General features: G+C 61.1%; 1 protein-coding gene across 1 annotated transcript; it reads right to left on the reverse strand.

Annotated features, from left to right (window-relative positions):
- Positions 1-643: 643 nt before the first annotated feature.
- GRIN2C (glutamate ionotropic receptor NMDA type subunit 2C) lies at positions 644-16,085 on the reverse strand. Its single transcript, XM_064395721.1, has 13 exons — positions 15,926-16,085; positions 11,548-11,971; positions 9,490-10,085; positions 8,899-9,013; positions 8,131-8,342; positions 7,844-8,012; positions 7,346-7,499; positions 5,911-6,036; positions 5,598-5,827; positions 5,233-5,393; positions 4,162-4,349; positions 3,414-3,646; positions 644-3,036 (listed from the first exon to the last, which is right to left on the reverse strand). The coding sequence occupies exons 2-13, from the start codon at positions 11,953-11,955 to the stop codon at positions 1,726-1,728; spliced, it is 3,903 nt and encodes a 1,300-aa protein (XP_064251791.1). The 5' UTR covers positions 11,956-11,971; positions 15,926-16,085; the 3' UTR covers positions 644-1,725.
- Positions 16,086-17,354: the final 1,269 nt, after the last annotated feature.

Consider the following 17,354-nt stretch of genomic DNA (forward strand, 5'->3'; position numbering starts at 1 on the left):
ACTGCAGCTGTTTTTGCTGGTTTCCTCAAGCCAGCCACAATTTGAGGGAAGGTTCCCAAGGCCACAGTGAAGCTTCCCAGGGACCAGCCTGTCACTCCTGGGGGCATCTGGGGCACTGGGCTGGGAAGAGCTGCCCCGAGTGAATGGGTGCCATCACCTGTGGCAGCCCGGATGAATACCCTCCCCTTCCACCGAATTTATTTATTTATGGCTTTTGTTTGTACATCAGCACCTCCCACCCTCGCCAGGAGGCTTGGAGGGGCTGCCAAAGCCATTAAGAGACAATTGCAATGATAAATAAGTAAAGGGAATTAAAGCACCAGCACCAGTGTGTGATGGCAGCCAGGCTGGGGGAGGGGGGGACTGGCTGGATTTAACCCCAGACAGATGGGTGGATGCACTGACGGACAGATGGATGGACAGACAGATATTGCCAATGCTTTTGAGCCTGGACCACACGTGGCCGGGCCCTTCTGGACCTCCCTGGGGATTTGCAGCCATCCCTGGGGCTGGGCTGGGTGTCCCAGAGCAGTCCTTGCCATTGTCCCCTCACTGTTAGTGGCCCCAGCTGCTCGGTGGCTGCCAGCAACCCCAACAACTGCATTTTAATAAAAAAAGAGAAGAGAAGAGAAGAGAAGAGAAGAGAAGAGAAGAGAAGAGAAGAGAAGAGAAGAGAAGAGAAGAGAAGAGAAGAGCTCTGCTCTAGAGCAGCTTCCCGGGGAGACATTCTTGGAGGAAGGGGATGCCGAAGCTGGGAAGAGGGGCTGAGGGTTGGCATCTCCCTGGGCGAGCCTGCCAGCCAGTCACGGGCAGCTCTGTGTGTTTCTGGTGGTGCTGCTCCGGGATGGGGCTGGAACAGCCGGGCAAAGCCCTGGGGGGCCCCGGAGCCTCCGTTTCCATCCCCAAAGACCCTCTCCCCTGCCTGGGGCTCCTGTGAGTCACGGGTCGAGCCCCAGCCCGGCAGGGAAAGGGCTGTGTCAGACGTACATGAAGAGAAGAATTAAACCCGGCTCATCTATCACACCTGATTTATGGCTCCATCAGCCTGGGGAGGTGGGAGGAATTTTTCCCTCTCTCATTCCTCACAGCACACCTTCCCGGGGCTGCTGTGCCGAGCTGCAGATCCCTGCCAGCATCACTCACTGACCCGAGCCCAGGGCCATCGGTGCCCGGCACCCCAAAGCCTGAGCAGGGGGTTCCAGTGCTCGGCTCCAGCCTCTGCACAGGCTGGCGGCTCCTAATTAAACCCTGGGAGCGATTGCCATTTTTCTTTTCCATCTTTCCCTTGCCGGTGGGACGAGCCTGTGCGCGGCTCAGCAGTAACGAGACACGGACGGGGAGGGGTGCGCAGGACAACGAATATTCACGGGAATCCATGAGGCCAAGGGCAGCCCCGGAGGATGGAAGAAGGGTCCCCAGGCAGCTGGAAATGTCTTTTTAATGACCCAGACATGGCGTTTCGAGTCCTTGGAGCGAAACCAAAACGTGACGGCGATGCGTTTGGCGTCCCCGCCTGTAGGGAGAGCTCGGCCCAGCACGTACCAGCCCTTGCCAGGCTTCTGCGACTCCCCCAAAGAGCGCACCGGGACCCGCCGAGCCGCTTGGAGCATCCCGCTGCCGGCGGTGCGGGACGCCGGAGCCCGGCCGGGAGCCGCTGGCCGGCCCCTGGGGACACCCGGGCAAAGGGGGCGGGCAGCGGGGCGCGGACACCCCCCTGTCCCCCCATCACACCTCCGACTCCAGGCTGGAGACCCGCCGCCAGGGAGCCGGCACGGCGCGGGCCAGCAGCGCGTCCCGGCTGTCCGCCGCCACCGCCCGCAGCACGGCCAGCTCCCCGCGCCTGCCGCAGCCCCTGCAGCCGCCGTCCCAGCGCCCCGGGCCCCGCACCCCGGGGTGCTCCCGGCACGGGAGGTGCCGCGCGTGCAGCGGCAGGTTCAGGCTGCCGCAGGAGTTCAAGCAGGCGAAGGCGGCTCGGGGGTTTTGCCGGCAAGCCTCCCGGTAGGACGGCAGCCTGGCGGCGGGCGAGCGCGGCGGCAGCCGGCCGGCGGCCTGCGGGCAGCGGGAGCCGCAGCCGAAGCCGGGCTGGGCTTCGGGGAACAGGTCGGGCACGGCGGCCGGGCGCGGGCCCCCGCAGCGCCGCCGCTTCTCGCCGCGCTCCGCCGGCCCCCGCGCCGCGCTCGCCCACCGGCTCAGCCGCTCCCGCTCCGCCTCCGGCCGCGCCGGCTCGCCCCGGGCTCTGCAAGTCCTGCTGACTTTGGGGAAGGCTCCGCGAGGGCACGATGGAGGCAGGAAGGCGCTGCCCGCCTCCCGCTTCTTCTCCGCTGCCGGGAGCAGCCGCGGCAGAGTGCCCGAGCCCCCGGGCGTGCCGTCCCTCCGGAGCAAGGGGTAGTTCTGCAGCCGCTCCCCCCGTCCCGACGGCCGCCTGTGCTCCCTGTAGATGTCCGGTGGTGGGAGGTCTCTGGGGAATGTTTGGGGCGGGAGGGGAGCCCCGACATGGTTCCCCACCAGCATGTGCTCGCCGTAATCCCCTCCTGGGGAAGTCTTCACCAGGAGGTGGGGGAAGCCTGCGGCAGCTTCATCCCCTACACAGCCACCCCGAAACTTCAGGGCGTGGAGCAGGTGGGGGTGCTCGTTTTCCCCTCTCCAGTTCTCCTCCCCGTGCAGACGGCAGTCCACGGGGACGGGCTGGGGCAGCGGCAGCCCCGGGGCAGCACCCTTGGGTGCTCTGCCCAGCCTCTCGGCAGGGTGCGGGCCGGGGGCGGCCCCGCGGTGGGCGCCGGTGCTGTTCTGCACCACGAGCTGGGGTGTCCTCAGCGAGAAGGTGGTCTGGAGGCGCTCGCTGTGGTTGCTCCAGTCCTCGATGGTGCGGGTGGCCTGCTCCAGCGAGCCGCCCACGCTGGCTGTTGTCACCATCTCCTTGGCCGCCTGCAGCATTTTCAGCACGTTGGCCTGGGCTGAGCTGGCGGTGACATCGGGTGTGGGTGCCCGCCCGGGGCTCGACAGGGTCTGCACCCCGTTGAAGCAGCTGTAGATGCCCTGTGGGGAGAAATGGAGACCGCCCCAGCGTCAGCAAGGTCAGTGGGGTCCTGCCCCCCTGAGCTCACCCTGCTGAGTCTGAGGTAGCTTCAGAGAACTGACACCTCCCTCCCCAGGATCCCCAGAACGTGTCAACATGGGTGACACTGTTCTCCATCACCCCTTCCCCCAGGGTTGCTGATAAGGATGTGGGGTCATGCCCAGGACTGAGCCCTTTCCCCAAAAGCTGGCTTTTCTCACCAAGATCTCATATCAACAAGAACACCTCCAGTCCTTCCCATGCAGGTCAAGGACAATGCCCACCAAGCCGTGTCCATCTCTGTGACACCATGTGATGACATTTGGGCCCCTCCAAAGCCCCTGTCAGCATTCCTCACCCTGCTGATGGCCAGGAGGAAGTCAAGCTTGTGGGACTTGGGGACGGAATGACGCAGCTTCCAGTAGACCAGGTGCTCCCAAGCAAAGACCAGCAGGCTCAGCCCCATGGCCACCAGCAGCATGTAGAAAACCCCAGCCATGTTGTCAATGTCCAGCTTGCTGCTCATCACCTCGTTCTTCTCATTCTGGCAGATCCCTGACAGCCAAACGGTCTCCAGCTTCTGGGTCTCACCTGGGACATGCATAACAGTGCAGGGGTTGAAAATCCACCCCTGGGAATCACCTGCCCAAGCACATCCCTGCCCCTTTCCACCCTGCTGTGGATGGAGGAGGATAAAGAGATCCCTGAACCTCTGGAGTTGGAATCACTTAATGTTGCTGCTGCCATTGGCCTGAGCATCCCACCAGGGTCCAGGGTACTCTCCCAATTCTCTCCCCACCCATGTGCCAGCCAGCCATGCTTACTGTCCCCTTCCCAGGCTTCTCCTCAGGACCCTCATGTTGTGCACAGCCATCTTCAGGATTTTACAACCCCAGAGGGAATGACACGCACAACATCCAGAGGATTTCATATCCCCTGAAAGGAGCTGGTGAAGTCCCTCAGTGCCATCCTACCATGAGGGTGTCAGCTGTGAAAGCTGCACAGGGTTTGAGGACCAAAACCCTGTTCCCTGGGTTAATCTGCAGGGCAGGGGTGGGGCAGGATGGGGACAGGGCTAAGGAGGAGCTCACACAAACAACACCCACCGTCCCCCAGGAACTGGAGCAGGGCCAGGTCGATGGCCCGCTTCCAGCGCGAGTCCTTCTGCAGGGCGATGCCGTAGCCCGTGGTGGCAAACACCTTCCCACTGCCAATGGTCACCAGCTTGCAGCCCTCGTCCTTGCCTGCCATGTAGTTGAGCACCGCGGCGTCGTAGATGAAGGCATCCAGCTTCCTGCCCCACCAACAGGAGGAAGGGTCAGAGGGTCTGAAAGGGCTCTGCCTGTTTGGGAAGCTCTGTCCCTTTCAGAAAGCTCATCTGGAGAGGGTTCTATGTTCTCTTGGGGTCCCTGAGCCATCCTGGAGTGCTGTAGCCACGCTTGGAGGGGAAGTACCCAGTCCTGGGGGGATCTGGGGGAGCCATGGCCCAGCTGGGGTGAGCTGCATCCCTTTTGAGGGAAGCTGTATGAAGCTCTATCCCATCTGCAGCAGGCTGTGCCGTGTTTGGGGGTCCTGTACTTCATCCAGGGAAGATGCAGAGACATGCCCTCTCTGGGAGAGCTGTACCCAGCCTGGGGGGCTCACATCCACCTTCTGGGGGGGTTGTACCCTAGTTAAGAAATCCCTTCTCCATCTGGGAAGTCCTGTACCCTATTCCAGGGAGCCACAGTTATTTGGGGGTGCTGTATGTCATTTGGAGGAGCTCTGGGGGCCATACCCCATCTGAGGGGGCCGTACCCCACCTGAGGGAGCCATACCCCACCTGAGGGGGCCATACCCCACCCGAGGGGGCCATACCCCATCTGAGGGGGCCATACCCCACCTGAGGGAGCTGTACTCTATCTGAGGGGGCCATACCCCACCCGAGGGGGCCATACCCCATCTGAGGGGGCCATACCCCACCCGAGGGGGCCATACCCCATCTGAGGGAGCCGTACCCCACCTGAGGGGGCCATACCCCACCTGAGGGGGCCATACCCCATCTGAGGGAGCCGTACCCCATCTGAGGGGGCCATACCCCATCTGAGGGGGCCATACCCCATCTGAGGGAGCCGTACCCCATCTGAGGGGGCCATACCCCATCTGAGGGGGCCATACCCCATCTGAGGGAGCCGTACCCCATTTTGAGGCTGGTGAGGGCGTCCTCCACGGAGCGCTGGTTGTACTTCACCATGTGGGTGTGCATGTCGGGGTAGTTGCTGCGGATGTTCCTCTCGGTGCTGCCGTTGGGCACCGTGCCGAAGCGGAAGGGCGGGTACTGCTCCTGCGGCCTCTGGAACTGCAAAGGGGAGCCCAGGGGGTGGCATCACATGGTGCCCATGTCTTTCCATGTTCCCAGCATGCCCCCTCCCCAGCCAGCCCTCTGCTCGTGCACTCGTGCCCAGCCAGCTGGCAGGGATGTGTAGCTCCACACACATCACTGCCAGTACCTTCAAAAAGGGTTTTTTTTAGGGATTTTTAGGGTTCCCACCCCAATGATCACCTTCCTGTCGCTCAGCCCCGACACAGTGTCAATGTACTGCTCCTGGATCATGAAGGCAGCCAGGTTGGCTGTGTAGCTGGCGAGGAAGATGACGGCGAAGAAGGCCCAGATGAGCACCATGATCTTGCTGGTGGTGCCCTTGGGGTTCTCGATGGGGACTGAGTTGTTGAAGACCAGAGCCCACAGCAACCACACGGACTTGCCGATGGTGAAGGAGGGACCTCCCGGCCCTGCAGGGACAGGGAACAGAGGGGACATTTGTCAGCCCAGCCAGGGGTGTGCCCCCCTCCCAGCTCCCACCTTCCCAACTCACTCTTGCCACTGGTGAGGTTCTGGTTGTAGCCAACGGGGCTGAAGTACTCAAACACGAAGACGGTGATGGCCACCACAGTGAGGCACATGACAAACATCATGACCCACACAGCTGGGCTGTAAGGCTCTGCAAAGCAAGTAGAACTTTGTGAGCCTCCAAGGACATCCTTTGAGGACTGCCAGGAGCCCTCCTGGATGGATGGATGGATGGATGGATGGATGGATGGATGGATGGATGGATGGATGGGGCTCATCCTGAATATTGCCCCTCCTCGGGGAGGAGTTGGAGGTTGGCAGCACCATGGCCAAGCAGCTCCACAGGGAATCAGGAGGGAAAGGGGTTGCTACAGAGCTAGGGGATGCAGCTGTGCTTCCCTGCCTATACGAAATCAGGTTCTCACTAACAGGGGGATCTTTACAAAATGCTACCCATCTCCAGGGTCACTGCAGGAGGGCTTCCCAGGGGATCACAGGTTGTCCCCCATGATGGTTCTGGCCACAGGACTGTGCCTGCATCAGGCACCAGCCCCCCAGCCCTGCTCAGCCCTGGGGGGAGCCCCCGTGAGCGTGACAAGCAATGAGCCCCTGCCTGCCCAAGATGGTCTGGCATGGAGCAGCAGGAGCACTGGGGATGCTTCAACGTGTGGCCACAGAGATCCATTTATCAGCACGTCCTTCACTGTCAGGGAGGAGAGGCCTCCCCTGACGGGGCTGTGGCTCACTAGCACAGAGACAGGAGACACAGGGACACGGGGACAGCAGACCCAACCCTCCAAACCAGGGCAGGATGCTCCGTCTGTCCCTGGGGCTGGTGAAGGTGACCCTGCTTCTGTGGGGTCTAGGCTTTGTGGTGTGGGGGGACAGGATGAGGAGAATGTCCAGCTTCCATGGCATCCCTGGTACCACCTGCACCCTCCCCACAAGAGCCCAGTGCCAGCTGAGCTGGGACATTGCTGCTGTGCCCTTGCTGAGTGCAGAGAGCTCTGCCTGAGCTGAATTTCCTGGTGACACTGGCCCATCCTCCCCTTCCCGGGCTGCAGTTTTGCTGGTGTAAAACTCATTAAATAAAACTTTTAGCACTGGCGGTTTCCCACTTGGCTTAACCACTGGCTCTGGTGATGGTGGCAGAGATGGGTCCCCAAAGCAGAGCTCCAAGCCCACAAATCCTCCCACGTCCCCATCCTCCCTCCTCCACACAAAAAATGAAGAGGAGAAAACCACTGAGCCCAGCCTCAGTCTCCAGCCTCCATCTCCATAATAAAAGGATTATTCAGGCAGGGAAGAAAGAAGCCCCAAAGCCGACAGCACAATCTCCTTCCCTTATGACCTAGGCTTTTTTCCCCTTGGAAGTTGTTAAAACCGAACAATATTTCCAATTTCCATTTGCAGGAAGTGTGGGATGAACCTGCAGACAGACAGAGGGGCACGGGGCTCACCCAGGAAGGCGGAGGGGGACACGGTGCCGTTGCTCCGGGCCACCATCACGCTGATGCCTGTCTCCACAAAGGGCACGGAGAAATCCACGATCTCAGACCGCTCCTCGTTGATGGTGAGGGAGCCGATGGCCATGTCTGCACGCTTGTAGTACACCTGGAAAAGGGGCAGGTGAGCTTGGCATGGGCAGGGGGACAAGCACAGGGACCCAGACCACTTTCCCCAGGCATTTCTTCATCTCCAGCATTTCCAGCTTTAATTTCTGCCTTTTTAAAAACAAAAAGAAATTAGCTCCCTGAGTGATCAGGGGCACAGACACAACCTGCGGTGGGGTTGTAAGTGTTCATCTGAGGACTCCTCCAGGGAGGAGCTCATGCCAAGCTGTCCTGTGCCCACAGTCCCACCACAAATCTCATCTTCACCAGGAAAGCTGCAGGCCAGGGGTGAGTGGTGCCCTCCAGGGAGTGTCGGAGCGGGGTCTGAGCCATGCCCATCCCTACCTCACCAATCATGCCGTTCCAGACCCCTCGGACGATCTTGCCATGTTTGCCATTGGTCACCAGGTAGAGGTCGTAGGAGAACTTCACTGCCTTGGCCAGCTTCTTCAGGATGTCGATGCAGAAACCTTTGCAGCACAGCTTGGTGTAGGGATCCACAAGGCCATCACCGCTGGGAACACACCAGGCAAGATGGGTTGGACCAAACAGAGATGCTCTGAGCACCCCGGACACCACGTGCCAGGGGAGTGGGGGCCAGACTGGCCGAGCCCCACGTCCCTGGAGCTCACCTCTGGGAGGAGTTGGTCTGCTTGCGGCAGGGCACGGTGTTGCGCACGCAGACCCCCGTGCTGGGGTCCGTGTTCTCCACGATGACAAAGGGTCTCTCCTCCAGCGTGGCCACTGTCAGGTGGCGGTTGTCGACCACAGGCTGCATGAAGGAGCCGTAGCGGGGCCACACCGGGTACTTCATGTGGATGATGCCTTTCTCCCACTTGCCCACCTGCCCCCGAGGGAGAGCACATGGTCACCCCAGCGAGGGGCTCTGGAGGTCACACGTGATCCCATATCCATCCTCCCACCTCTGGGGCTTGTTCCTTGTGAGCCCCATCTCAGCATCCCTTTCCCCACACACCCCTGGACCTTGGGGTGAGGTGTTTCCTCCTGAGCCCCAAGCTTCACACTTGGGTAAGCACAAACCTGGCCAAACTTTACCTAAAATACTTTCAAACGACAAAAAAACCCTCCATGCATCTTGTTTCAGATCTAGGTGTTTGGCTGCTGTTCTCCAGAAGTGGGCATCTGCATTTCTGACTTTTTTTGAACTTATCAAACAAATTGCAAGGAAAACTGACAACTCCTGCCAGAGCTTTGGTGCTCATCGTTGCTGCAAACCCCCACCATGGCACCATGGGCACTTTTGGAACCAGCCATGGTAGATTAAGGTTTTGCATGGTACAACCCACCCCAGGGTGGGACCCCAGCCTGTGCATGGCCCCAGGCTCACCCTGCCCAGCCACCCCACAGTGTGCCCATTTCAGGGGGCCTGGGGGTCCTACCATCTCCCAGAGCCGGTGCTGATTGAGCGTGATCACCACCATGGTGGGCTTGACCAGGTAGCCACCTTCATTGAAGGAGAAGTCCCTGTGCTCCCATGTCACATTGAGAAGGTGCCTGGGGGACACAGAGCCTGTAAGCCCTTGGCTGTGCGGCCCTGCACTGTACAGCCCTCCTCCTCCTCCTCCTCCACCTTCACTCAGGCTGCCACAGGTCCCATGGAGACATGTGGGGCTGAGAGCTGGGGACCAGCTTTAACCCCCATGCAAGGGGCAGAGGGGAGCTGGAGAAAGCTCTCCTAGCAAGGAGGCCCCAAGGATGATGGCCCACTGCAGGGCTGAGCATGCACAGACTGCCAAAGCAGCCCTGAGGTGCCACGGAGCTATGATAGCCCCCCTGAGACCCCCAGAGGTCCTGAGTCACCAAAAACATGGGAAAAGGCAAGGGAGATGCTGAGACATCTCTGGGGAGATGCTCAGTGAGCATCATCCTGGCTGCTCACCAGCTCCATCCCCCTCCTCCCCTGCCCCTTCCCTCACTTTTCCCCCACTCCTCCCATTTCACACCCACCCCATGGGGTCCCCCATCCTCACCGGTAGAAGCTTGTGTTGGTGGCAGTGGCCCTGGTGGGGGCCCAGCAGTCCCGCCCCACCTCTGGGAGGTAGCCGTGGGCTCGGAAGAAGCTGGCTGCCCCCATGGCAATGATGGCCACGCCGTCCCGCACCTTCTGCCGCAGGCTCAGCTTCCAGCTCTCCGTCACCACGCTGATGAGCCCCACCGGGAAGGAGGAGGGTGGCACCTCCATGTTGCCCACCGTCATGCTGGGCACGATCCAGATGTATCCTGGCCCCACGAGCCCGGCTTGTTCTGCCATGGAGAAGAGATACTCGGCCTCCTCTCGGGAGCAGTAGACAAGGAGGACCTGGGCGTCAATCTGGCGCAGGAGCCGCTGCGTCCTGGAGCTGCTCTGCTCCTGGCTCATCTCAAAGGTGAGCACCTCCTGCAGCTCCCAGCCAAAGTAGCTGGCGTCTGTGAAGGAGCGGATGACATCCAGGAAGATGTTGTAGCCTGGGTAGAGGCTGGTGATGACAGCAAAGGAGCCCCAGTCGTATTCCTCCAGCACCTTGAAGATCACCTGGATTTGCTGCTCGATGGAGACACCCAACTGCAGGAAAGCTGATCCGGGCTCCTGAGGGAGGAGAGGGATCAGGGGCTGCTCTGGCGTCATGATCCAGGTCTCATGCACCCATGCAAGCCTCCTTGAATTTGGTATCATGAAGTGTTCAAGATTGCCATGAACCAGTGCGGTCCATGGGCTGGAGACACCCAAAATCACACCAATACTGCTCCAAAGAACTTTACCCCATGCAAAGGGTCAATTCCTGCAGCCGTTTCTTAGCGTATTGACCAAAAATTTCTCCATCCTCCAAAGGAGATCATCAGTTTCTCCTTAAATCAGAAGGAGGTGGGTGAAAGCTCTGCCAGGAGCATAAATCCCATCCCTGCTCCATCTCACTACCTGCAGCCAGAGCTTGTGTGGCTCCTTCCCTCCCGCTCCACCTCCCTGGCCATCTGGCCTCTCATTAGCAAAGCTTAATTGGTCTGATTCTGTCTTAAATGATTCAGCGAATGGCGGTTGCCGAAGGTCACGTGCAGGCAGCAGGTTTTGCCACCCAGGCCCTCCCCACCTCCAGAGAAGTAGTCTGGGGCGAGCCCCAGAGAATCCCAGGCAGGGAGGAGGAGACAGGTCCCTCCACGGACCCCAAAATACACAATCCCTGGAGAAGGCTGCAGAAAATCACCTGGACAGCAAAGCCATGGATATTTTTCCATTGTTCTGGGCTCCATCTGAGCCCTCTACACCCACCTGAGTCCACTGCACCAACCAGAGCCCACTGCACCCACTGCCACCCATCCATCATGTGCTCGAGGTGCTCCACGAGCACCAGGGAGTGCAGACAGGGCTGTGGGGGTGCAATCCAGGGGGATGGACCCCAAGTCACTATGCAAGAAAAGCACAAAACCTGTTCCCTCAAGAAGGGCAGGATCTCCAGCCACAGGAAAGAGCAAGTACTGAAACCCCTCCAGCACCCAGGCTGAGGAGATAACCCAAATCTCCACGCCCAGGAGCCTCCAGCCTGGCTCCAGCCCTCCCTGACATCAGCAGGCAGGTCACAGTAAACTGACAGCATCAGTGAGGAGCAGAGAAGGCAGAAATCCTGTGCCAGCCACGGTGCACCTGAGATCACTGCCACAGCTGAGCAAGGCCTCTTCATGCTGCCCTCACAGCCCCTGCAGGGCTGGATCCAGCCCCAGCAGGGCAGGAGGAAGATAAGGGTGTGATATCCCTGCTGCTGCCCCTGCAGCCGCAGTGCCACCAGCCCAGCATGCCGTGGTGGCACAGGAAGCAGCACACCAGGGAAGGTGCTTCCACTGGGTGTTGAGGTCCCCTCCCATTAATGGGGCCCCTCCTTGAAGTCCCCACCATGTCCCACCACCCCAGCTGGCCACACTGATCCCATTCCTGCCCCTGATCCCAAAGGCTGCAGTGCAGCAGTCCCTCTGCCCTCCAGCACTCCACATCCCTCACCTACGCCACTCTAACAGCTCCTCATGTCTCTCATCCCCCCTGGAAACAGCGAGAGCCTCACCTTTGGGGTCAGGACCACTGCAGAGCCGCCACTGATGCTGATGATGGGGACCTGGGTCTGGGAGGAGATGAAGTCAAGGATCTGGGCCACGGCCTCCGTGCCCACGTTGTCTTCAAAGACGACGCCGTGGATCTTGTGGCCGGCGAGGATGTCGCAGATCTGGGTGAGGAGGGTGCTGGGGTTGGTGTTGTTGACGACGACAGTGATGGGGTGGATCTCCAGGGGCATGTCCAGGAAGCTCTGGGGGCTCAGGCGGGAGCGGATGTGCAGAGGGTAGGACGTGCCCCCAAACACCACGGCCACGTTGACCACGGGCTCCTCGGGGCCCGGCAGCAGGATGTCCGTGAAGGCAGCCCAGCAGCCCAGCACCATCGACAGCAGCAGAGCGTGCGCCGGCGCTCTGCCCATGTCCACCAGCGTGTCCCTGCCAGCACAGACACGGCCCCTCGCATCCAGCTGCACACCAGGAGCCCCAGCCCGCCTCACCCCCGCCCTCCCCACTGCCCTGGGGCATCACCATTGAGGGCTGACCCCAGGGAACGAGGGGACCCTCCATTCTTTGGACACTGGATGTGGTGAAGGAATGACCACGGGGTTGTACTCACCACTGTACACCTCAGTGCTGTGTCACTTGTCTCCAGTCTTACCTGCCACCAACCCTTCACAGCCAGTCTCTGTTTCCCACCACCACCCTGTCCTCACCTCACCATCACCATCTCCCTCCCACCCCATCCAAAAGCCACCACTGCTACACTGGTCCATGTCATCCCTTCAGCCAGGGACAGAGACAGCTGCAAGAGATGCCAGGAGGGGCTGGCAGCTCTTTGGTGCCTCTCTCTGCAGCAGACAGCCGCTTTCAATATTCACAGGCTTTGCCCTTGAGGGATGGTTCAGCTCTGCACCCAGCTTGTTGAGACTTTGCAAATCACAGTCACTGAAGTAGCCGGTCCCCTGCCTGTCCCGCTGCCTGTCTCCTGCCCATCATCCTCCTTCAGCCCCTTCTCTGCCACAAATCCCAACCAATGCACCTATCTGGCTCCATACCTCCAAGTTTTCCCTCCAAATTTTCCACAGCATCCTTCAGCTTTCCTTCTTCTTCTCTTTACCCCCAGTGTGTGTCCCCTGCTGGCAGTGCCCACCCTGATGGGACACCCTTCACACTGTGTCTGTGCTGGCTAACCCCAAATCCAGCTCTCCAGGGGCTGTTTGGGCACATCCTCCCTGCCAGGTCCCCAGCTCCCCACTGCCAGCGGGTGCTCACGCTGCAGCAGTTGAGGTGACAGTCCCTCAAGTGGGACACATCCCTGCCCACAGTGATGCACCCCTATGCTGCAGTGCACCTCTCAGAGACCACCAGCAAAACCAGCCTGTGACGGGGGGTATCCAAGCCCCTCTGAGCCCCATTTCCCCCAGGGGCAGCAGGGAGGGGGACAAGCAGCCCTCCCCAGTGGCACCAGCCACACACCAGTGTTGCTTCATGCAGCAAGGTGCCAGCTGGTGCTAAGAAACGTCACTTGCAATTAAAAGCTGCTGTTGCTTAATGTGTCTCCAGCACAGCCAGATGCTCCTCTCACTGAGTCCCGGCTGGTTTTGGGGTCTGGGCTGCCCCGGTGACCTGCACCCCAACACTGCTGCGTGCCGCAGTGACGGACGCCCCGTCAGCACGCTGCAAAAACACTGCCAGCCTGCTGGACTGAAAATGCAGGACACAAACCCAGCAGCTGCTGGGCCGGGCACCCTGCAAGAGCTGCTCGGCGCAGATTCAAGCACTGGGGCTGCTCCCTGTAGGGAGCACAAACCCCACATTTCCCTCCTGCACCCCGTGGCTGCCGGGAAGTCTTGGGCACCTGTCCGGGCACTGATGCTCACCGGGCAGCATCTCCCTCAACCCGCTGAGTTTCACCAGGGAATCATCCACCCCCAGCACCCACCACCACGCAGGGGGCTCCCTCTGCCTGACTGCCCCTGCCACCCCAGTGCACAGCACAGCTGGTGGAGCTGCAGGAGCCACGGTGCCACAGCGCCGGCCGCAGCCAGGGCCCCTTGGCCAGAGAGGGTAGCAGGTGAGTCATGCCATGCTGGCAGCGTCCCATGCTCGGGCACGGCCAGCTCCGTGGCAGGGCAGCCTGCACTGCCTGCTCCTCACTGCGAATTCCCAAGTATTTTTAGTCCTGTGATAAATAATTCATCGGGAATCCGGCATCAGCTACCCAAGCAGAGAGGAAGGGGAGCAGCACGCCACCCAAAACAAACAGAACCGCCCTGCCAGCAGCACTGCCCGTCTGAGCCCTCCTCAAGGACGTTTAAATATACTCTGGGCCCTTGTGGTGATTGATTGGGTTTGCTAGTGCCAGCTCTGGCACCTCACCTACTCCAGGACTTTATCCTCCTCTTCCTCAACTCAGCTCTTGCCTAAGCTCGGGAGCCTCTTCCAGTACGGAGCAATCCAGGCACAGAGCAGTGGTCATGCCATGCCAAGCTCTGTCACCCCCTGCTCCTGGCTCTGACTGGGGACAGGGCTGAGCAATCTGGTTTCCCACGGACCAAGCCGCAGGTGGAAAATGTCCCCATCCCTCACAGCTGGAATGCAATGGCAGCAGCAGAGGGGAGGTGGCATGGGCTCATCCCGTCGTTCAGCCGGTGCTGGGACAACCAGGACGATGAATTTCCATCCTTGCCAGGAGCCTGGTGGCTCCATGCAGAGTCAGGCTGGCTCAGCACAGCCTTTGGTGGACATGGAAGAGGATGGAGGGGTCCAAGGCCAGAGAGCCTGTGGCTGGCAAGGGCTCCATGGAGGGAGATGGAGATGGGGCTGCTCCAAAATGGCCAAAAATTTGGGAGGCAAAGGGCAGCCAGCCCTCCAGCCCAGTTAACACCACGCATTTCCAGCCCATTGTTTCTCCTACTGAGCTAGGTGGCACAGGAGAATTTTAGGGTTTTTGTGGGGGGGATGACAGATTGCAGGAAAGTGGTGGAGGCTGAGGAGAAACTGAGCCCGTTCTGGAGCTACTGCCAGAGCTGGGGCTGCTCTTGGGCTCAGCACAACACAGCCAAGCCCCTGACAACTTCAAAGAAAATCCACATTTCCCAACCCTTTGTAGGAAACACTGCAGAATTGGTCCCTTGGGAAAAGCCTTTCCCAAAAGGGAGGTTTTCCACCCGGGTGGAGGGCCAGTGGGCAGTCAGGGTCAGGAGGAAGGTGGCCATGGCCAGGAGCCTAGGCAAGGCAATGCCACCTCCTGGCAGCCTCCCCAAGGACCAGAGGACACCACAAAGCTGCTTGGTGTCTTTGGCACTTGTTTTTGGGGCAGTTTTGAGCAGGTTAACTACCTTCCTAGGCACAACTTCCCCTGGTTCACCCAACTCACAGAAACCTTGTGCTAAAGGCACCGACAGAACCCTTACCTCTCACCAGACCCTGAAATGCCATTTTAATGCAACAGGGAAAGTTTGCTCCTCATTTTAAACCTCCTTTTTTGCCCTCACTCCTTTCCCTGCTTCAAGAGAGGGAGAGCTCATGCAGTTACTTTGACCTCGGGAATGGGGAAAATAAAATTCCAAAATCAAAATATCTTTCAGGAAAGAGAAACTTTATCTCCCCCCCCCAAAAAAAGCCTCCGAGCCTGAAATCAGAGTGAAAACGCAGCCTGCGCCAGGGGATGGGGAACTGCTGCTGATGGCCAGAAAGGGCAGAGCAAAGCCAAAGCTGGTGGGAGCCGTGTGGGGAGGAGAGGGGGCACAGAGGAGGGCACCAGGGCTTGTCACTGCCCCGGTGGGGACATCCCTGGGAGCAAGGAGACCTGGATGAAGCCCCTCCGAAGGGGAGAAAGCAGCAAAACCTGCTCAAAGACACCTCAGCGCCATGCCTGTCCCCATGCAGGGGGGATGACTCGGGACAGAGAAGCACCGGCAAGCTCCGTCTCCTTTCAACCTTCATCCCTCACCACCCGGCCGCACCCTCCTCTTCCTCACCGCCCTCCCCGCACCTCTGGCAGCAACAGTTGCGGGCCGGGGGCTGCGGGCCGGGGGGATGGCGGGGCCCCACGCACGCAGCTTAAAAAGGTCGAATGTGGATTAACCAAAAATAAACGCCAAGTGTCCTGCCTGCCGCTGGGTTACGCAAGGTGGCGGCGGGGGACACGGGGCTGGTGGCACCCGGGGAGCTCTCCGCAATTTCTGCTGCCACCCGCTGCCCCCAGAGCCCCCCAGAGCGGCGCCGGGATTAAAGAAAATCCCTGTCCCGCGCCCGGGGTGGGGAGCGGCAGCTCTGGGGATGCAATCCGGACAGGGAAAAAACCCCCACCCCAGCAAAAACAACCGCCGCGTCCCCAAAAGTTGCTGGCGGCGGCGGCGGAGCCCCGGTGCCCCCGGTACTCACGGGACCGCCGCTGCTCGGTGCCTACATGCCCCGCGGCGCCGGCGGGGCTGCTCCCACCGGCGGCCGGGCTCTCCCCGGGCCGCTCCTCCCGCGGGGCAGCCCCCCGGGGCTGGCGGGGGGCTCGGGCGGCCGCCGTCGGTCCCGGCTCGTCCTTGGCGGCGGCGGCTCTGCGGCGGCGGCGGGAGGCAGGGACGGCAGCGGGGGAAGGAGGGAGCGGGAGCCGAGCGGGTGCGCACGGGGGGGGCCCCGGTGGCAGCAGGTGTCCCCTGCGAGCCCCGGCAGCCATCTCCCCCCGCCCCGGGACCGGCGGGGCTGCCCGGGCGGGACGGCCGGGGGAGGGATGCGGGGATGGAGGGATGCTGGGGGGAGCCGGGGGCGCTGGAAGGACAGGACGTGTGTCCTCCCGCCTCGCCGCAACTTCGGGGCTGGCCGCCAGCCCCGGTGGAAGGGGGGGAACGGGGGACAGGCTGCCCTCCCTCCAGAAACCGGCCCGCCTCTCCTGGCACCGGGTGCCGGAGAGAGAAGGGGGCGAGACCCCCTCTTTTCCTTCGCCCCTCTCCTCCATCTCCAGGAGGGAAAACCCACGGTAAAATGGCACAGACTCCCTCTCTGGGCAATGCCCGTCCCCAGCCCCGGTGAGCGCTGGAGGAATGCGGCTGGACTCATTCCCTCCCGCCGAGATCTTCCATCCCTTTGCTGACTGAACCGGTGGGTAGCGGCCAGCTGCCCGCCATGGTGCCCCCCAGCCGGTGCGGGACAGCCTCGGGGTCCCCATCGGTCACAGGGAGGGGGGGACACCGAGCAAAGCCCCCGCGGGCAGCAGCATCCTCCAGCTGTCGCCAGTATTAAAGCGTCAGCTGATCCCGCAGCACTGGTTTAGAGCAAGCCGGAGTGGGGACGGGATGGGGCGGGGGGGCAGGAGAGGGGAGAGATGCCGTAGAGGAAGGGGGGAGACAGGCAGGGGCCCTGCTGGGGCTCCCTTGTCCCTTCGTGGTGCCACTCTGCCCCAAAACGAGCCACTGGCTGCGGGCAAAGGGACTACAGCTCTGGCAGGAGTTGGAGCTCAGCTCAGACCCCACCGTGGGGGCAGATTGTCCCAAACCTCCCCATGTCCCAGCTGAGAGCCACCAAACCCTGGGCACCACCCCGAGAGCTCTTGTCCTCTCCAGCAGTGCCCAGGCACTGCCCTTCTGCCTGCCCCAGGGACAGGGCCACCCAAACGGCTCGGGTGTTGGGTGTCTGCCACCCAGGCTGGCACTGCAGCCACCTGCAACAGCATCCTTGTGGCTGCTGGGCTTGGAGGGGCCGTTTCCAGAGAGGTTTCAGCTTGCCTGAAAACCTTCTGTGTGTGCTTAGCCAGGAGCTGCCTGATGCAGGAGCTCCCCACACCGTCCCTGGTCCCCGAGACAGCCTGGCCACCTCCTGCCCA

The sequence above is a fragment of the Passer domesticus genome, chromosome 20 (genome assembly GCF_036417665.1).
Source record: "Passer domesticus isolate bPasDom1 chromosome 20, bPasDom1.hap1, whole genome shotgun sequence".
NCBI classification, from domain to species: Eukaryota; Metazoa; Chordata; class Aves; order Passeriformes; family Passeridae; genus Passer; species Passer domesticus.